The sequence below is a fragment of the Microcaecilia unicolor genome, chromosome 1, assembly GCF_901765095.1.
Source record: "Microcaecilia unicolor chromosome 1, aMicUni1.1, whole genome shotgun sequence".
NCBI classification, from domain to species: domain Eukaryota; kingdom Metazoa; phylum Chordata; class Amphibia; order Gymnophiona; family Siphonopidae; genus Microcaecilia; species Microcaecilia unicolor.
In genome coordinates, this window is record NC_044031.1 from 721,388,088 (window position 1) to 721,410,360 (window position 22,273).

General features: G+C 43.7%; 1 protein-coding gene across 1 annotated transcript in view; it reads right to left on the reverse strand.

Moving 5' to 3' along the window:
* The window catches only part of ATP8B4 (ATPase phospholipid transporting 8B4 (putative)), a 467,603-nt gene that overhangs the window by 387,081 nt on the left and 58,249 nt on the right, over positions 1-22,273 (reverse strand). Inside the window, exon 2 of the mRNA XM_030189574.1 lies at positions 17,954-18,021. Coding sequence (XP_030045434.1) covers positions 17,954-17,981 — 28 coding nt within the window. The 5' untranslated portion in view covers positions 17,982-18,021. The remainder of the gene's footprint in view (positions 1-17,953; positions 18,022-22,273) is intronic.

Consider the following 22,273-nt stretch of genomic DNA (forward strand, 5'->3'; position numbering starts at 1 on the left):
AATTCCTAGCATCCTATTTTCTCTTTTGGCTGCCGCCGCACACTGGGCAGAAGATTTCAGCATATTGTCTGCAATGACACCTAGATCTTTTTCTTGGGTGCTGATCCCCAAGGTGGACCCTAGTATAAATAAGTACGATTTGGATTATTCTTCCCAATGTGCATCACCTTGCATTTGTCCACATTAAATTTCATCTGCCACTTGGATGCCCAGTCTTCCAATTTCCTAAGTTCTTCCTGTAATTTTTCAGAGTCCGCAAGTGTTTTAACAGCTTTCAATAGTTTTATATCATCTGCAAATTTAATCACCTCACTTATCATTCCGATTTCCAGATCATTTATAAATATGCTGCATACTACTGGTCCCAGTACAGATCCCTGCGGCACTCCACTGTTCACCCTCCTCCATTGAGAGTAATTACCATTTAACCGCACCCTCTGTTTTCTGTCCAATAACCAAATCCTAATCCACAATAGAACATTGCTTCCTGTTTATTCACGCCTTCAAAGAAATGAAGCAAATTGGTGATGCAAGACTTCCCTTGGCTGAATCCATACTGACTCTGTCCCATTAAACCATGGTATCTATGTATTCCGTAGTTTTATTCTTCATAATAATTTCCACTATTTTGCCTGGCACTGACGTCAGGCTTGCCGGACTGTAATTTTCTGGATCACCTCTGGAACCCTTTTTAAAAATCAGCATTACATTGGCCACCCTCCAATCTTCAGGTACTACAGATGATTTTAACAGCAGGTTACAGATCTCTAACAGCAAATCAGCAATTTAATGTTTGAGTTCTTTCAGTACCCTAGAGTGCATGCCATCCAGTCCAGGTGATTTATTACTCTTTAATTTGTCGATTTGGCTCAGTATGTCTAAATTTCCTCTGCATCATCACCACTGAAAACCATTTCTGGTACAGATAGATTTTTTACATCTTCTTCCACAAAGACCGAAGCAAAGAATTCATTCAGTGTCTCTGCTATGGCCTTGTCCTCCCTGAGTTCCCCTTTTGCTCCTTCATAATCTAACAGTCCCACAGATTCCTTCAAAATGTTGTTACTGTAAATTTTTGCCCCTACGGCAAGTTTCTCTTCATATTCTCTTTTAGCCTTCGTTATCAATGCTTTGCATCTAACTTGCCAATGCTTACATTGCTTCTTATTTTCTGAATGTATGATGGAAATAAAGATAGTCCTTTACCACATCGCAAGCAAATCAACCAACTTCAGTGTATATTAATCACAGGCAAAAACATGGCATACACCCTGTGGCCAAGCAGAGAATAGTATGAGAGAGAGAAAAGATCTGAGAAAACATGAAGAATTAAAAAGTGTTTAAACATGCAGCAGGGCCTCCAAAGCCAACATGGATTTAGTAAAGGGAAATCTTACCTCACTAATCTACTACATTTCTTTAAAGGGGTGAACAAACATGTGGATAAAGGTGAGCCAATTGATATTGTGTATCTGGATTTTCAAAAGGCATTTGACAAATTACCTCATGAAAGACTCCAGAAGAAATTGGAGAGTCATGGGATAGGAGGTAGTGTCCTATTGTGGATTAACAACTGGTTAAAATATAGAAAACAGAGAGTAGGGTTAAATGGTCAGTATTCTCAATGGAGAAGGGTAGTTAGAGGGGTTCTCCAGGGCTCTGTGCTGGGACCACTGTTTTTTAACATATTTATAAATGATCTAGAGATGGGAATAACTAGTGAGGGAATTAAATTTGCTTATGAACCAAAATTATTCAAAGTTGCTAAATCGCAAGAGGATTGTGAAACTTTTCAAGCGGACCTTACAAGACTGGGAGACTGGGAGTCTAAATGGCAGATGACATTTATTTTGAGCAAGTGCAAAATGATGCATTTGGGAAAGAGGAACCCAAACTATAGCTAAGAGATGCAAGGTTTCACTTTAGGAGTCACCGACCAGGTAAAGGATCTAGGTGTCATCATTGATGATACGTTGAAACCCTTTGCTCAGTGTGTAGCGACGGCTAAGAAAGCAAATAGAATGTAAGGTATTATTAGGAAAGGAATGGAAAGCAAAAATGAGAATGTTATAAAGCCTTTGTATTGCTGCATGGTGCGACCGCACCTCAAATACTGTGTGCAGTTCTGGTCACCGCATCTCATGAGGAAAGGCTAAAGCAGCTAGGGCTTTATAGCTTGGAGAAAAGACTGCTGGGGGGAGATGTGTGCAATTCTGGTCACCACATCTCAAAAAAAGATATAGTGAAATTAGAAAAGGTACGGAGAAGGGCAACAAAAATGATAAAGGGGATGAGACTACTTCTCTATGAAGAAAGGCTAAAGCGGCTAGGACTCTTCAGCTTGGAGAAAAGATGGCTGAGGGGAGATATGATAGAGCTCTATAAAATGCTAAGTGGAGTGGAATGGGTAGAAGTGAATCACTTGTTTACTCTTTTCAAAAATACTAGGACTAGGGGGCATGCAATGAAGCTACAAAGTAGTAAATTTAAAACGAATCAGAGAAAATATTTCTTCCCTCAGAATGTAATTAAACACTGGAATTGGTTGCCAGAGAATGTGGTAAAAGCGGTTAACTTAGCGGGGTTTTTAAAAAGTTTGGATATCTTATGTACTTATGATCAATTCCTATGTGCTTCCTCTCATTTGCCGCATGGGAATCGCTACCACAGCTTTGTAAAAGAAGCCTTTAGGACCTCTTTTACAAAGCCATGATACCGATTCCCACTGCGGCAAATGAGAGGAAGCCCCCTCAATTCCTATGGGCTTCCTCTCATTTGCTGAGCTGGAATTTGTAGCACGGCTTTGGAAAAGAAGCCCTCAGTGAACTGTTAAAGCCCATGAAGGGCTCAAGGCTTTTGCAAAGCAACCGGCAGCTGCCTTTCTGCATGGCTAGACAGGCCTTGAGAAGGAGAGGGGGTGTCCCAAGTAGGGTTGATCTTCATTGATTAAAACTGGGCTCCCTGGGAATATGAGGAATCAGCCCCTGCCTCTTACACACACAAGCCTGAGAACCAGTGTGGGGAGTACAGTAGATAGTCAAATGTAGGGTTATTGTGAATCCTGTTCTCACAGACATCCTGCTGGAGGAGTAGCCTAGTGGTTAGTGCAGCTCCTTGTGACTCTGGGGCAAGTCACTTAACTCTCCATTGCCCCTGGTACAAAATAAGTACCTGAATATATGTAAACCACTTTGAATGTAGTTGCAAAAAACCTCAGAAAGGCGGTATATCAAGTCCCATTTCCCTTCCCTTCCCTGAAACCCTGCTGTTCCAGCACCTGGGTCAATAAATTGCACACCTCCCCCTATTGGACCGAGAGAAAAGCTATGAAATTCCAAAGGTTGAATAAAGGTGTTACACACTGTTCTACAACCCACATGATCAAATTAAAAACAGGTCAATATCTAGGTAAGAACCACTGTTACCTGGATAAACGACTTAGCCAATACTAGGTGTGGATATTCTGCGGCACCATCCAAACAGTGCCAGCGAATATCCTAACAGTCCATCTCAGTGCAATCCAGATAGTGCTGGGGCATTGAGTGGACAGAACTGGTACTGCTTCAAACAGTGGCAATATTCACACTGCTATCTGGATATCCAGACAGGCCAGAAAAATTGCTGTCCTTACTTTATCAGGATTGCTAACTGGATAGCACCAGCACTGACCATGCTGCGGGGATATTCGGCACTAGCTGCAATCCAGATTCTGGCACTGAATATCCATGTTTTTTCTTTAGCCACCACAGCCAGCATTTGAAAACAATGCTGACTGTAGTAGCTAAATATTGATCCAATATTTTCCTGGCATCCCAGATGCATGCAGATATTGTATAACAAATGTAATTTTAATTTAATTTCAGGGCTTATATTCTGTACTTTTCAAACCCAGGGAATTGGAAGAGAGTCAGGAAGTATTTTTTCACGGAGAGGGTGGTGGATATGTGGAATGCCCTCCCCTGGGAGGTGGTGGAGATGAAAACAGTAATGGAATTCAAACATGCATGGGATAAACACAAAGGAATCCTGTTTAGAAGGAATGGATCCACGGAATCTTAGTGGAGATTGGGTGGCGACGCCAATAATTGGGAAGCAAAACCAGTGCTGAGCAGACTTCCACAGTCTATGCCCTGATCGTGACTGAATAGAAATGGATGGGCTGGAGAGTAAATATTAAGGGGCTTTGACGTTAGCGTCAAAACATTTAGTACAAGAAGACTGCTGGGCAGACTTCTATGGTCTGTGCCCTGAGAATGGCAAGGACAAACCAACTCATATCGCATACCATGTAAAATGAGTTTATCTTGTTGGGCAGACTGGATGGACCATACATGTCTTTATCTGTTGTCATTTACTATGTTACTATTAATTGTTAAACATCTATTTGCTGCTAGGGTATCACAAAAATAATGAGTTTTCTTCTTCAATTACTACTATGCTCACATTTTGTCAACAGTATGTTCAGTGCCAGCCCAAGGGTATGTCATGCAGCCCCACCCTCACAACCCAGTATCTCCCCTTTCCCACCCTCCCAGATGTCTAGTATCTCTCCTTCCCTCCCCTCCACCCCAGATATCCGACATCTCTCCTTCCTTCCTTCCTTCCTTCCTTCCTTCCTTCCTTCCTTCCTTTCCTCTTCTTCTGCCATGTCCATCATCTCTCTTACTCTCCTTCCCTTTCCCCCTTATGTCCAGCATCTTTCTCCCTTCACTTTCCCCTGCCATCATCACCATCATACCTCTGCCCAGGCAGAAAACAAAGTTCAGGGTCTTTCAGTACCATATGCATTCTAGGCCTGGAGAATCCTGCCCTGCTCCAATGCAAATTTCCTCTCAGAGGGGGTTGCACAGAACCGGCCTTGGGCATGCATGAGTACTTAAAGGCCCACAGCTGTGCTGCTGCTCACTCGCTTGCTTATCTTGCCAATTGTGCCATCACCATGCTGCTGCCTCCCTCTCCCCAAATTCTACTGCCCATGGCAGACAACCACTCTAGTGGCTGGGCTGCCTTGAGCATTCTAAGGTTTGCCTCTTTTCTGAAACCTGAACCCAATTTTCTGGTTGGGTCCAGTACTGAATTAGAAACCGAAACTGAAATTCTGTCAGCCTTTCCACCTTTTTTAATGCATGGGATACATTTAGTCTGGCCATATAATATGGCAAATAAATAAAATAAAATTTGTAAATGCCCATGTCTGATATGAACCTTTAACCTTTGCACCTGCTTCTTTTAGCTTTTTTCTAACTTTTTTGTCATTTTTATTACAGTCTCCCTTTTGAAAGTTAAATGCTATTACTATAGATGTTCTTAATGCCATCTCTCCAGTTTTGAAATGAAATTTGATCATGTTATTGATCACTGTTGCTAAGTGGACTCATCATTGCTCCGAATCCTGTATTCAACTAAAGACTATGTCAAAAATAATTCCTCTGCTTGTTGACTCCGGAACCTGCTATATCATGAAGCATTTATTTTGTCTAAAAACTTAGCATGTTCTGATGCGACATTTACTCAGTCATTAACAAAATTATTGAAATCACTCATTACTACTGTTACCAATTTTGTTATCAGTTCGTCATCTCTCTGTTCATTCTGGCCAGGTAGAAGGCAGTACACCCCCACTGCTATTCTCTTCCCCTTCTCACACAGAATTTCTATTCATAACCATTCTACGGTGTTTGTAAAAGGCCAGACAGATAAGCACAAATGCCCCCTTACGCACCAGCTCGTATCTATGAGTGATTCAGAGGTGTAAATGCTGACAAAGAATTTTTTTGAAATATAACATAGTAACACAGCAGATGATGGCAGATAAAGACCTGTATGGTCTATCCAGTCTGTCCAACAAGATAAACTCATTACATATGGTATGTGATACTTCATATGTATACCTGATCTTGAATCGTCCTTGCCATTTTCAGGGCATAGACTGTAGAAGTCTGCCTGGCAATGTCCTTGTTTTAACATTTCAGAAGTGTTGTCAAAACCCCTGAAAAGCTCCACTCCAGCCCACCCAAGTCTATTCAGCTACAATCAAGGTACAGACCATAGAAGTCTGCCCAGCACTGGCTTTGTTTCCCAACTACCAGTGTTACAACCTACTCTCCACTAAGTTTCTTTGAATCCATTCCTTCTAAACAGGATTCCTTTGTGTTTATCCCATGCATTTTTTATTTCCGTTACTATTTGCATCTCCACCATCTCCCGCGAGAAGGCATTCCAGGTATCTACCATCCTCTCCGTGGAAAAATACTTCCTGACATTATTCCTGAGTCTGCCCCCTTTCAGCCTCAATTCATGTCCTCTAGTTCTATCACCTTCCAGTCTCTGGAAAAGGTTTGTTTGCAGATTAATACCCTTCACAAATTTTAACATCTGTATCATATCACCCCTGTTTCTTCTTTACTCCAGGGTGTACACAGGGCCGGTCTTAGCAAGTGCGGGGCCCTATGCAGACCAATTTGGTGGGGCCCCATCCTAGCCCCGCCCACCCTAGCCCCGCCCCAGCCTGGCTCCGCCCCCACCCTAGCCCCACCCCATTGATAAGATTATTCCATTTTTAGAAAATTTTTTTAATTATGAAATTTCAAATAAAGACAAATGACGCTAAACTTGTACAAAAAAACTGATTGAAATAATAAGCAAAATGCTATCATGAAACCATAAACAGCACTAATTCCAAGGACAAGACGAGCTACAACCTTATGCGTGGCATGGAAAGCCAACTTTAATTACACCGGGCTCTAAAACACCAGTGCACAACCTAGTGAAAAAAAAAACAAAAAAACAAAAATGGCTGCAAACTATACGCTAGCAGAATACTGCACCTTCCTTGATCACATCTGAAAAACACATGAAGGCAAAATACTGAACTGGAAAGTAACCTCAAGAAGTCAGAATCAGCATGCAGCAATACTACAAAAATTGAAACTTACATGAAAAATATCACAGATGCACATTTCCAAAAACTGACATATTCCAATTAATAAATCCCGAATAAAATAGTTTTTTCTACCTTTGTTGTCTGGTGACTTTGTTTTTCTGATCATGCTGGCTCAGTATCTGATTCTGCTGCTATCTGTCCTCTTAACTCCGTTTCCAGGGCTTCCTTTCCATTTATTTCTTTACTTTCCGCTTTTCTTCTTCATTTCTTGCCCTACATCCGTAAGTAAAAGCTGGGACCTCCGCAGACTTGACTGTCCAGTGGATCCAGCTTCTGCCTATTTTCTATATCCATGTGCACTTTTTCTCCTCTCTTCCTTTTCCCTCACCTCATCTCCTTCCTCACTCTTCCCTTGCCTCCATCCATGTCCAGCATTTCTTCTCTCTCCTCCATCCACCCATGTCCAGCGACCCTCCTGTCCCCCCTGCCATCCATCTATGTCCAGCAACCCCCCCCCCCCGTCCCCTCTGCCCTCCCCTGCCATCCACCCATGTCCAGCGACCCTCCTGTCCTCCCTGCCCTCCCCTGCCGGATATCCACCTATGTGCAGAAACCCCCCTCCCCTGCCATCCACCCATGTCCAGCGACCCTCCTGTCCCCCCTGCCATCCACCTATGTGCAGAACCCCCCCCCATCCCCTTTGCCCTCACCTGCCATCCACCTATGTCCAGAAACCCTCCTGTCCTCACTGCCATCCTGTCCAGAAACCCCCTCCCCTGCCACCATGTCCAGCGACCCTCCTGTCCCCCCTGCCATCCACCTATGTGCAGAACCCCCCCATCCCCTTTGCCCTCACCTGCCATCCACCTATGTCCAGAAACCCTCCTGTCCTCACTGCCATCCTGTCCAGAAACCCCCCTCCCCTACCACCATGTCCAGCGACCCTCCTGTCCCCCCTGCCCTCTCCTGCCATCCACCTATGTGCAGAAACCCCCTCGTCCCCTTTGCCCTCCCCTGCCATCCACCTATGTCCAGAAACCCCCCTCCCCTGCCATCCACCCATGTCCAGAAACCCCCCTCCCCTGCCATCCACCCATGTCCAGCGACCCTCCTGTCCCCTCTGCCCTCCCCTGCCATCCACCTATGTCCAGAAACCCTCCTGTCCTCCCTGCCTGCCCCTGCCATCCTGTCCAGAAACCCCCCCTCCCCTTCCACCATGCCCAGCGACCCTCCTATTCCCCCTGCCCTCTCCTGCCATCCTCTTCTCCCCCCCAACCAAGGAAGGTTAACTTTTCTTTTAAATTTACCCTCCATCGCCGCTGGAGTAGCGTCAGTGAAAACGCTCCTCCCCTCCCGAGTTCCCCCGACGTCTGTAGCAGAACAGAAGCTCTTCCTGATTCGTTCATTCTCATTGTCCCGCCCTCGGGGGCGGGACAATGAGAATGAACGAATCAGGAAGAGCTTCTGTTCTGCTACAGACGTCGGGGGAACTCGGGAGGGGAGGAGCGTTTTCACTGTCGATCGCTGCTGTGCTGGATTCCGGCGACGGAGGGTGAATTTAAAAGAAAAATTATCGTACGTCGGTGCCCTGGGAAGAGGCTGACTGAGGCGTGCCGCGCGGGGCCCCCTTAAGCGCGGGGCCCTATGCGGCCGCCTCGGTCGCCTCGGCCTAAGACCGGCCCTGGGTGTACATGTTCAGGTCAGCAAGTTAAACCCCATACCATTTTTTTCACTTTTCTCTAAACCACTTCAAGTCTTTTTACATCCTTAGCAAGATACAGCCTGCAAAAACTGAACACTCCAAGTGGGGCCTCACCAACGACTTGTACAGGGGCATCAACACTTCCTTTCTTCTGCTGGTTATACTCCTCTCTATGCAGGCTAGCATCCTTCTGGCCACAGCCACTGCCTTGTAGCATTGTTTCATCACCTTGAAATCCTCAGACACCATCACCCCAAGGTCTCTCTCCTAAAACAAGCTTACCAATCTCTCCTCTCCTCTCCTATTTAGTACATCTGTTTTGGATTTCTGCACCCCAAGTGCATCACTCTGCACTTCTTGGTATTAAATGTGCGTGTGTGTGTATATATATATATATATATATATATATATATATATATATATATATAATAACATCAACAAATTCTAAAGCACAATCTATAATATAAATATAATATTACACACACATTGTATAAAATAATAAAGAAAATAGGACTGAGGGTGCTATAGAGACCAACTAAAGATATTATACAAAATGCATTTACTATAAAGGGTACAATATATTCTCCAAACTCAATAAATCAAAAGCTGTAAAATAGTCAAATTATAAACTGTACAGCATGAGATGATCACCTATAAGAACCTAGATAATCAAAGAAAAAGAAAGAATAGTACTTATCTGAACGAAAAGCTCCACCCAAATTCAAGTATCATTAATTGGTCCAAACATAGATTCCAGATCGCTGGTAAACACTGTCCTAAAGATAACCTGTCAAAGTTGCATTGTCCTTCAGCATCTCTAATCAGGAAATTCCATAGACACAATCCACAACATCCAGTCCAGCTTCTGTCACTTCTAAAAATCTCAAAGCTCCACCATCGTTCAAAAACATATCAACTTAATGTGCTTTTCACTGCGTTTCCTTGACTCTGGCTGAGTTTCACTTCAAGCTTTTTCAAAAGGATACACTGTGAAAGCATATTCATAATACCCCGTTAACACCCCCCCCCCCCAAAAAAAAAAAACACCATCACTCCCCTTGCACTCTAAAACAACATTAATGAAATCAAATAACAATAATAATACCTTCTATAGATATTTAACATCTTCAAAAACTAAGTTTCTTCGCAACTGCTCATCCCGCATGGGAACCCAGACCATAATGCATTTTATCATGCACTGTGTACACATGCAATGCAACCCACAGTATTTAATGCCTGCCAGATAATAGAAATCGGGTACACATAAACTCTATTAATCCCATTCAATTTCCTTGTTCAATCCCCCCGGTTGAGTGGTGCTTTATAAATATATAAATCTCTGTATCTTATGAATCAATCTATCAGGTAATAAAACCACAAATTTTATATCACTAATTGAGTGACTGAAATCCTTCCAATGAGCTGTCAAGGGAACCTCCCGTTTGCCGGTTTTAATATTGCTAACATGTTCCCCTATACATGTTTTAACCTTTCTAGTGGTTTGACCTAGTGGTTTGACCTATATATGGGCAAATGATACAATAAACTACCCCAGAAAATTTACAATCAGTCCTGGATTTCAAGTGAAAAAACCTTGATATGTGAAGAATCTTCACTGTAGAAGTTTCAATTGAATACTGGCAGTAGAAACATTTACCACATTTAAAATGTTCTATTTCACCTAACGTCAAAAACCTAGGATTACATAAAACTTCATCCAGAATTTTCCCCCTCTGATATGCAAATTTGGGACGCTCCTTTAAAGAACGAAGAACCCCCAGCACGTACCAATATTTCATAATGGCAAATCAAATCCTGTGTGCTACTGGGGAAAAAGGCAACACACACATCAATGCATCAGTGTGTTCATGAGGAGTGGATTGTAACATCCACTGTCTGTCTGCATATAGCGTTCGTTTATATGCTGTTTTGAGGATAGATCTAGGGTATCCTCATTGACAAAATCTTTGAAACATTATATTGGCCTCAAATTTGCGTGTAATTCTGGAAAGACCGCACCTACGGAAGGATATAAACAGGATGGAGTCGATCCAGAGTGCAGCTACCAAATTGGTTAAAGGTCTCTGTCATAAAACATGTGGAAACAGGCTCATGGACCTCAACATGTATAAGCTGGAAGAGAGGCAGGAGAGAGGGGATATGATAGAGACGTTTAAATACCTAAGTGGCATTAATGCACAGGAGGTGAGTCTTTTCCAAATGAAGGAAAACTCTGGAATGAGAGGGCATAGGATGAAGTAAAGAGGAAATAGGCTTAGGAAGAATCTAAGAAAACACTACTTCATGGAAAGGGTGGTGGATGCGTGGAATGGCCTCTTGGTGGAGGTCATAGAGACGAGGACTGTGTCGGAGTTTAAGAAAGCGTGGAACTCCTTGGGAAAAGCTAGTGGTTACTGAGGAAGGGCAGACTGGATGGGCTATTTGGCCCTTATCTGCCGTCATGATTATATGTTTCTATGCATTAAAATGTTGTGCTAATCTCCAGCTCACAGGATTCTAATGCATGTGCTAAAATGTGTTTATTCTCAATATGGTAAACGAATGGATGTAAATTATTACAGCACTGAAAAGTGTGTCCTGAAAAAACCAGTATGCACCACTGCACTGAGATGCAGTTGTTCGCTGTATCTGGAGTACAATATCCCTTCCAGTCAGAGCATGAGTGGAGACTGGTGACAGAAAAGAAGATACAGACCGGGCTTCCTGGATCTCCCCCACAAAAATTCTTTGATGACGCACTGGTTTCCAGTGACCCCAATCCCTCTCTACCAGCACCACAAACAAATCACTGGTAGTCCATGTGACCTCATACTCCCAACCCCTACCCCACCTCAAAGGTTTTCCTGGTGGTCCAAATGAGTCCTGTTTCACAACCCCCCCCCCCCCCCCCACCTCAAAGGTTTCCCTAGCAGCCCAAGTAGCCTCTAGTGTCTGACCTCCCACACTCTACCCTGACCAAGTGGGCCCCTTCCACCTCCCACTCCTTCCCTCAACCCCACCAAAATACCTTGTGGTTTCCATATGGACCCACAAAACCCATGATACTCCCACTCTGAGAATCTCCCCAGTCCACCTCTGATTGGAAGGCAGAAGTGAAGCCCACTGACTCCTGCCATCTTCAAAAAATGGTGCCTCCTGATCCCAAACATAGGAGCCAACTTTTCAAAATGATTGGGGGTGCTTAATTATTTATTTTTTTACAGGTGGTGCATTTCTCCCCCGCCTCGCCCCCCCCTCTCCCCCTCCCACCTCACCCCCCCCTTGCCCCCCTCTCCTCAGAGTTCCAGGCCCCCTGCCCTCTCCTCAGAGTTCCAGTCCCCTTCTCCTCAGAGTTCCAGACCCCCTCCCTCCAAGTATCAGATCCCCCTCCGAGTACCAGACCCCCCTCCTTCCCTCCAAGTTCCAGACCCCCAGTTCCAGACCCCCCTCCCTCCCTCCGACTCGAGTTCCAGCCTGACCTTTTCTCCCACTCCCACAACAATCCTTTGCCTGCCCCTCGCCTTCCTGCATGCCGCCCATAACGTAAAAGTAATCTTTGGTGCCGGCAGCAGCAGTAGTGAAAGGCGAGCACGAGCAGGCTCGACAAGTCGGCGTTAAGTTCAGCCTGCCTTCCCTTCTCGTTGCTCTCAGCTCTGCCTCTGCTCCCACCCTTGCGGAAACAGGAAATTAGGGTGGGACCAGAGGCAGAGCTGAGAGCAACGAGAAGGGAAGGCAGGCTGAACTTAGCGCCGACTCATCGAGCCTGCTCGTGCTCGCCTTTCACTACTGCTGCCGCCGGGACCCCGGTAAGATGACTTTTATGTTATGGGCGCCATGCAGGAAGGCGAGGGGCAGGCGAAGGACTGTTGTGGGAGTGGGAGAAGAGGTCGAGCAGCGGGCTGGCTCCTGGGGAACGTCCGGTTCCGGCGGGGAAATATTGGGGGTGCTCGAGCACCCACAGCACCCACAGAGTCAGCGCCAATGATCCCACATAGTGCCATAAGGGATGGGTTGAGTCTGTCCTGGTTGCACTCCTGGGCATCTCTGAAACTACTATCCTGCTTTTCTTAGAGAAGCTTTTAAATTTAAATTCTAAAATTTATAAACCGCCTAACCAAAGAGATGCTCAAAGAGAAATCATAAAAACATAACAATACAACAAAGCGAAACATACAATAAATCCAAAACACAAAATTATGCATAAAAGGATCATAAAGATACAATGCTATATACAATTAATAAAAGCCGCATGAAATTACCTGGTCTTCATAGACCAATGGTTCTTCAGGCCTTCTGTTTGTCAGGATATACCTAAAGAACATGCATTAGACATATATGGGGGCAATTCTTTAAGTGGGCACTTCCAATTAGGCACCCTGAGGCCATGCAGTAACAGCCATTCTATTACAGCATCTGGGCAGCCAGATTTTACTATAGAAAACTAGCATAACCCAGGTACCTGGTCAAAATAGCCCCAACAAAATGGCCACAACAAAATAGCTCCAACCAAAAACCTCCAAGCAAAGAACGCTCCCAATATAATAGTCCCTGACATAACAGCCACTGTCAAAACAGCCTGCCCACAATGTAACCCTTGACAAGTTAGCCCCCCCCCCCCCCCCCCGACTAAAGGGCCCGATCAGGCTGCCCAGAATATGGGACTGCATTTTTTTTCCTAATAATCTTATCTTGCCAAACAGGATAAGGTTGGTAAGACTATGAAAATGATGACAATATTGGGTTTTTAATTAGAATGTTGATGGAAGAATAGTTTCTTTAAATAGTAGAACAGATCATGAATACCAGTTTGTAGCTATAAAATTTTGTTTGTTTATATATGCTTTATGCAATTGAATGCTGGTAGGAGTCTTTATCAGTGAAGATTTCAGTTGCAATTTATTACATTTTTTGTGATGTGTTATTTTTTCTTAGGGGGCTATTTTGTCAAGGGTTGTTTTGTGGGAGGGGCCATTTTGTCAAGGGCTATGTTGTTAGGGTGTGAAATGTCAAGGGTTATTTTGTTACAAGGCTGTTTTGTCAGGGCTATTATGACTGGGTGCCCATAACCTAGTGTCAGCGAACTTTACATTTGCACACCTTCCGTTACACCAGCCATAGACCTGGTGTAATTGTGGTAAAGTAAACGTGGCAGAGACCCATGAAACTTACAGCATTCTTGTAAATTACGCATCTTACTGTACATCGCCTTGAGTGAATTCCTTTATTTATTTATTATTTATTTATTTTTCTACATTTATATCCCACATTTCCCCACCTCTTTGCAGGCTCAATGTGGCTTACAAATACTGTACTGGCGATCGCCATTTCCGGAATAGAAATACAGAATAATATTCCAGTAAGAGTATAGAAAATACACAATAAAATTAGAAGAAAATAGCTAAACAATTCGTTTCAGGTATTTGAGAACAAGGGTATTGAAAATCGTCCAATAGAAACAATGTGATAAGTAACCAAAAAAGAATAGTTCAATGTAACTAATTCTGGTACAGTATGGATGTCATATTTTTAAGAAGGATCCTTTTGATAAGTCTCTTTAAACAGGTTGGTCTTTAATAGTTTCCGGAAGGCTGTCAAGTTGTGTGTTGTTTTTATAGCATTCGGCAGTGCATTCCAAAGTTGCGTGCAAATGTAGGAGAAGCTAGATACATATATTGATTTATATTTAAGTCTCCTACAATTGGGATAGTGAAGGTTCAGGAATGTACGTGATGAACTTTTTGTATTCCTTGCTGGTAGATCAATAAGGTCAAGCATATATATCGGGGCCTCTCCATGAATAATTTTACGAACCAAGGTACAGATTTTAAAGGTAATTTGATCCTTTAGTGGGAGCCAGTGTAGCTTTTCTCTGAGGGGTTTGGCGCTTTCATATTTCGCTTTTCCAAAAATGAGTCTGGCTGCCGTGTTTTGGGCTGTTTGAAGTCTCTTAATAATTTATGCTTTACATTATTATTATTATTATTAGCATTTGTATAGCGCTACCAGACGCACGCAGCGCTGAACACCTGATTGCACTAGACTACGAAATACCTCCCTTGGGAAGAAAGGTTTAACTCTTTTTAGTTTCCACATTGCATGGAACATTTTCTTTGTTACATTTTTTGCGTGGCTATCTAGGGTAAGATTATAATCAATTGTGACTCCTAGGAGTTTCAAGGTGTCCGAGACAGGAAGAACGTGATTTGAAGTGTTAATATTTGCATAATTGACCTTATTATATTGCGATGAAAGGATAAGGCATTGTGTCTTTTCAGCATTAAGCTTAAGTTGGAATGCATCCGCCCATGAGTTCATTATTTGGAAGCTATGATTGATTTCCATTGTGATTTCTCTTAAATCATTTCTGAACGGGATATAAATAAATAAACGTAAGTGGGAGGCCCACACGTGTCCCAACCATCATTGCCCATGTGTACATACCCCCACTTGCTTTGCCATGTATATGTGCTGTTACAGAACTGCGTTTAGGTTCCCTGCTGGCACCTACATGCATAAGTGTTATGTTATACAGGGCTTATTGTCTGCAAACACCAATTTATTAGTTTAGTAGCCGTTAAGCCCGTTAAAACGGGCGAGATTTCCAGCTACCCTCCTCGCCGCCGCTCCCTCCTCCCTCCGTGCCGGGCCCCCTGCACTCACCTGACAGCGCCTCTCACCTCCATATGAAAGCTCTGCTGCTGCCTGCAGCGCTTCCACACGGAGGTGAGAGGCACTGTCAGGTCAGTGCAGGGGGCCCGATACAGAGGGGGGCGGGAGCGGCGGCGGGGATGGGGGGAGGGTGGAGGCTGGTGCGCACGATGCTCGTTTCCAGGCTCCAGCGCCAGCGTCCAACAGTCGGACTCCGTTTCCCTCTCTGTTCCGCCCTCTGATGTCATCACGTCTTGATGCAAGGGCGGGACAGAGAGGGAAGTCTCTACTGCGCATCTGCAGATGAGTCGGTCACTTGCCATTTATATGTTTGATTGCAGATCACAAATCAAAAGTAGGACCGCCGAGGAACTGAGCTGGGCACGGGGCAGGACTGCCACTGGTACCCCCCCCCAGACTGCCGCTGCCACCCCCCCCCAGACCACCGCATAACCAGACCTAAAAAATTGGGGAGGCGGAGCCCAAAGTGGGGGGGCACATTTTGCCCCACCTCTCTGCCCCACACCGCAACTCCACGTACCTTGGCTGGCGGGGGTCCCCAAGCCCCGCCAGCAGACACCTTCCTCCAGCGCTGTTCTCTGCCGCATTGCCTGACCTGCAGCTGCTTTTTCCCTCATGTCACATGTGCTCAATTTCATCAAAACTGAGCATGCGCGACGTGAGGGGAAAAGCTGCCGCAGGGCAGGCAATGCGGCAGAAAATACCCCTTCCAGCCAAACCAGAGGCCCCAAAGCCCTGTGTCTGCTCCTCCCCAGCCTCTAAGGGGGGCCTGGCACCAAAGTTTTCTCTCTCCTGCTCCTGTCAGGACGCAATCACCTGGATCCCGTCAGCAGCAGGGGAGAAACAGCCCCGGCACCAGGCCTCCCATGGAGGCCGGGCCCAGGGAAATCTTGCCCCCCCTCCTCTCGGCCGCCCTGAAACATAACCTCAGGAAGTACATACAATCATAGATTAAACCAACATAATCACAGTTATAAAAAACAAGTCATAAAAGCACTTAATTATCCCAGATATTCATGAAACAAAAGTATTTTAACAACTCTATGAAATACTTGATCATTTCTAATCATGTGCATCTTTAGCGATAAAGAATTCCATAATGAAGCAAAGTTGATAGTGAACAGAAGAGTTAAACAGTTTCTTAAATCGTATTGAACGAGCTACTGGAAAATTTAGCAGCATACGATCGCGGGTTTTCCTATTATTAGGACTACTCTGCAAGAGCTGTATGAGTTCATATAGATAAAGTAGTGCCATACCATAAATTATCCTAAAGGTGATAGTAAATCATTTAAACTTAGCCCTGGCCACCACCGGGAGCCAGTGCAGTCTCACCAGCAAAGGTGCTTCTATTCTGAACATTTATGTGTACAAGTGGGGCATAAATGTGGATGACCGATTATAACATCACCCTTACTTATTTCTAAGGATATCTGGAGAACATAAAAGGCTATAGGGGAGCCCCAAGGACAGTCTTAGGAGCTACCAGTGGATATAGTCTCACCTCTCTGAGACACCCAAAGCAGAAGGCTCATGATCCAATAAGCTTAGAAGTCAATCAATAACTTTAAAGGCTTAAATCTTTTGGAGGAGAAATCCAAAACATCCAAAGAATTCAAAGACTAACTAGAACCATGGAGATTTCAGCCAGGGTCAAGTCTGATAAAGGGGCATCTCAGATTTCCCCGAATTGATTTCCCCAGGTAGATCCAGACAACATCTAAAGCAAATTCCACCCCCACCCCCCCCCCCCCCCCAAAAAAAAAAAAAAAAATCCAAAGTGGATCCACTGATCCAACAAAACTCCACTTGGATTTTTCCAAGAACCACAAGAGGCTTTTGGAATGGTTTCAAATCCATCTTTTAAAGAAACAAGAATTTACCAGTGTTCTTGAAAAACTTTAGAAGTTTTGCTGGGTTCCTCAAATTCTTTGGCAGACTTCTTTAAAAGGCGTTAAGGCACTTCAAGCAGAAATGGTGAAAAGGAATGGAATTTGGGATCCTGATCTTAAACCCCCACCCCAGATTTGGCTCATGGCTGGGGGACTCCATTTTCTGTCTCCCAGTTTTAAAGAGAACCTTCTTTTGTGAATCCATCAAACAGGAAATACCTTTGAAAGAAAATAACTTAAGATCATGGTTACCACCCACCTTACTCAACACAAAGCTGTAAAGAAAGACATCCTACCTGCAGGTCCCACTCTTACTCTCATCTTTAAAAAAAAAATAAAGAGACTGGAAACGGTTACTGATACAGCAAAGCTACATAACATAATGCCCAGTTTTTAGGATACATGTCTGGCTAGCACAAGCAGTCCTTGTAAGCTGCAAGACTGCCAGTGTAAGATGTAGGCAGAGCAGCTATGACAGGTCAGATTTCCGTGTCAGTAAGAAGGAAGGATGCACATGACAGCCTCTGCTAACCTTCAGCAGAAAAATGAGCTTCAGCAGCAAGCAGGCAGGCTGTCCCCCCCCCCCCCTCTCTCTCTCAAGCTGCCAGCCAGCTTTGGTAGAGCAAGGACCAGCCTCAGCCCACCAATAAATAAACAGGGGGGCCTTCTACACCATAACAGCAAGTCCTACGCAAAGCGCGCTGACTTGCTATCTCTGCCGGCTTTAAATGAATCACAGGTTTCAAGACACAGGAGCACAAGCAGATACATCTCCATCATACATCAGTGAAAAATAGGTTGACTTACCCTGTGCTTTCTTCTTTCCAAACAGCATTATAGCATCAGGTTACTGTTTACAAGGCCCAGGGGATGGCCTGAATGAATAAGAAAAAATAAGCTTTTTCATTATTTTTCTTATACGTTTCATTGGAGCCTTTTTGCTACAGTGCACTGATATCTGAGCTTTAACGTGTCCTAACATGGGAGGTTAACGAGCGCTAAGACCAGATTTTACGCAGCATATTTTTTGGCCATTTCCTTTTTTTAAGGAAAAAAATTCCAATTGCGCACTAATTGGGGAAAAATAAATGCAACAGCACTTAACGAAGGGGTCCTGTGTTAACCAGTTAGTGCACGAAAATGAAAACGCGCTAGCTGGTTAACGCTTCCATATACATTCTCCACCCATGACATGCCCTGTCAAAAAACGTTTTTGAAAAATACCTAACGCACGAGTTAGCGCAAATGCTTGAATGTGTTTTGCAATAGCTCATTTTCCCACACTATTCACACGTTAACCCCCCAGATTCTATATAGCACGACTTAAGTTGCGCACACACATCTGATTGTATTCTGGATTTACACACACAACTTAATTCGTTAACAAGCCTATCAGCACCGATAACTGCCAATTTACAAGCAATTATTGATTTTAATTGGCATTAATTAGAATTTACGCGCACAAGTGTCTAAGGGTATTCTGTAACGTGATGCGCATAAATTCTAAGTTGCATAGTTGCAAAGGGGGCATGGCCATGGGAATGAAATACGCAGGTCATGGGCATTTCAAAAATCTACGCATGTTGTTGTAGAATACACCCGGTCCACGCGTAATTTAGACTTTGGAATTTACACCAAGTTGTACTTGACATAAATGTCTGCAACTAAATTTATTTGTGCAGCCAGACACTCAGCGTATTCTATAAACTGTGTGGAAATTTAGGCATATTCTATAAAATATGCCTCAATTTACGGAAAGGGGGAGAGACTTGATGTACTGCCTTTCTGTGGTTACAATCAAAGTGGTTTACATATTGCATACAGGTATTTACTTTGTCCCTGGGGCAATTGAGGGTTAAGTGAATTGCCCAGAGTTACACGGAGCTGCAGTGGCAATCAAACCCAGTTCCCCAGGTTTGCAGGCTGCTGCACTAAACATTAGGCTACTCCTCCACTTTATACTACTGTATATACCTTATAGAATACACCTAGGAGTATTTTTGTTTTAGCAATAATTTTTAGGCATGCTATATAGAATCTAGTCCTAAGGGCCTAACACACCTTAGTAAAAAGGTCCCCTTGTGTGTTCAGTGAGCAAAAGACATTTAGGAAATTACTGTGAAATAACAATGAAGACCCAACTTAGAATTAAACAGCACCAGGTCAATATTCAAAAGGTCTTATGCCACTGGTTTCCAAACTGGGGGTTGGGACTCCAAAAGGAATGCTCACTACTAAGATTTTGCAGATGACGACTATTGCTCTCTGTCAGTCCCAGGCAGCCAGACATTACCCCTCTGAATGACTGCTTATCAGAGGCTTGAGTGGGTTCAGGAGTAGCCTAGTGGTTAGTGCAGTGGACTTTGATCCTGGGGAATTGAGTTCAATTCCCACTGCAGCTCGTGACTCTGGGCGAGTCACTTAAACCTCCATTGCCCCTGGTACAAAATAAGTACCTGAATATATGTAAACCGCTTTGAATGTAGTTGCAAAAACCTCAGAAAGGCGGTATATCAAGTCCCATTTCCCTTTCATTTAATAGGCTAAAGTTGAATCCTAGTAAATCCTCAATGCTGAGGCTTATAGAATGGCATTCCCCTCTCACTCTGGCTCCTTTATTGATGTGTCAACAATTGTTTCCTCCTCTTTGAAACTGTTAGGTTGTAGTCTGAATTCAGCTTTAGCTATCGGATTTCTGCTGTAGTCATGTATTTTAGCCTTTGGAAGATTAGAGCTATTTGAGCTTCTTTATACAAAAAGGTTTTACTTGCTTTGATATATGCTTTAATTATATCCCTTCTGGCCACTTTGTTTTGGTACCTAGGAGATAACAAGGCATACCACAAAGATCAACCAATGTGAATATACACAACTCCTTCACATATAAACAGAACTGTCTTACAATATTCTGCTTGTTAGATTGTAAGCTCCTTTGAGCAGGGACCGTCCTTTTTGTTTATTTTGTACAGCGCAGCGTAACCCTAGTAGCGCTCTAGAAATGTTAAGTAAGTAGTAGTTATCATGTTTTATCCTTATCATAATGCCCAAGATCTTTCTATAACTCTAAATGCCTATTTTCTAATATATTTCCACTATTCATGATTATTGTAAGCCACATTGAGCCTGCAAAGAGGTGGGAAAATGTAGGATACAAATGCAATAAATAAATATAGAGAGTTAGGTGACTTGCCTAGGATCACAGGAAGCTGCAGTGGGAAGTGAACTGGTTCCCCTGATTCTCAGCCCACTGCACTAACCATTAGGCTACTCCTCCACTCCACTTTCATGCAATGACATAACTTTAATAAAGAGGCTTCATCTAGGCCTCATTAAAATCAGCCACTAATGCTCATAGCAGATGATGTTTAGCAGGGCTTAGCAAATCAGCCCCCTAAAGGGACCTTTAATTAAGCTGAGGTAAAAAGAAGCCCTGCACAAGTGGCAGGAGCCATTTTTGCCACGCGCTGAGGCCCTTTTTACTGCTGCGGGTAAAAAGGCTGAAAAAAGAAATGGCCACGCGTTAAGACTGAACTTACTGCATGGCCATGCAGGTGGGGGGGGCACCTACTGCCATCCATCGAGGTGGCGGTAAGGGCTCCCGGGCCAGCCGGGCAGATTGCCACCAGGTAATCCCCTGCGGAAATATTTTTCAAATATTTCTGCTAGAACTGGAAATGCTTAATGCTGGGGGTGGAACTCCCACCAGCACCTCTGTTGGGCCGACGGTAATTCCGGATTGCCGAGTGGTACGTAAGTACATAAGTATTGCCATACTGGGAAAGACCGAAGGTCCATCGAGCCCAGCATCCTGTTTCCAACAGTGGCCAATCCAGGTCACAAATACCCGGCAAGATCCCAAAAATGTACAAAACATTTTATACTGCATATCCCAGAAATAGTGGATTTTCCCCAAGTCCATTTAATAACGGTCTACGGACTTTTCCTTTAGGAAGCTGTCCAAACCTTTTTTAAACTCCGCTAAGCTATCCGCCTTTACCACACTCTCTGGCAACGAATTCCAGAGTTTAATTACACGTTGAGTGAAGAAACATTTTCTCCGATTCGTTTTAAATTTACTACATTGTAGCTTCATCACATGCCCCCTAGTCCTAGTATTTTTGGAAAGCATGAACAGACGCTTCACATCTACCCATTCAACTCCACTCATTATTTTATAGACCTCTATCATATCTCCCCTCAGCTGCCTTTTCTCCAAGCTGAAGAGCCCTAGCCGCTTTAGCCTTTCCTCATAGGGAAGTTGTCCCATCCCCTTTATCATTTTCGTCGCCCTTCTCTGCACTATAATTCCACTATATCTTTTTTGAGATGCGGCGACCAGAATTGAACACAATATTTGAGGTGCAGTCGCACCATGGACCGATATAAAGGCACTGGTCGTACCGCCGCTTAGTAAAAGGGCCCCTAAGTTACATACAGAAGGTAACATGAGGGAAATTAACCTAGTTCTATACAAGTACCACCAATTTATCCAGTGCCCCAAATTATTTGCAGACAGGTAACTGGGAGCTTCAGAGTATCTTCAAGTATCTTAGTAACATCATGTTAAATAGTAACAGTACAAGCTTATAACAAAGTTTCATGCATTACCATCCCTGGTTAATTATTGTTGTTCTGCACAGCACCCCCCCCCCCCCCCCCCCCCCCCGCAAACACACAAACTTTTTTTTTGTCCTTCATAGTTTGTGTAAATTGTCCTTTGTCTTCTTTGTTTGTTCTTGATGATGGTTCCGTAAAACTTTGTACCAAACGTTCCTTTCATTATGAATCTGTTCATGTTTTGTTGATTTCTCCTGTGATTTTTATTTTGCAATATTTTAATTATGACTCTACACCACTCTGATGTTTTTTGAAAACTGGTATGTTAAATGATGCAAATAAAAAAATAAATAGTTTTAGCTGCCTTGATAGATATAAATCTTGCAAATAAAATAAAATAAATGTGAGCTAACCCTCATCTCAGCAGATTCTAACCAGAACTTGTGTGAAGGGGTTTGTCATCTCTACATGAGTGCAGGCTCAAGGTCTCAGGTTCTGCTGAGTGTGGTCTGTGGGGCTTTTACGCCTTTCTTTTTTTTTTCAAGTCATGTCTTTGCACAAGCTGGGCCA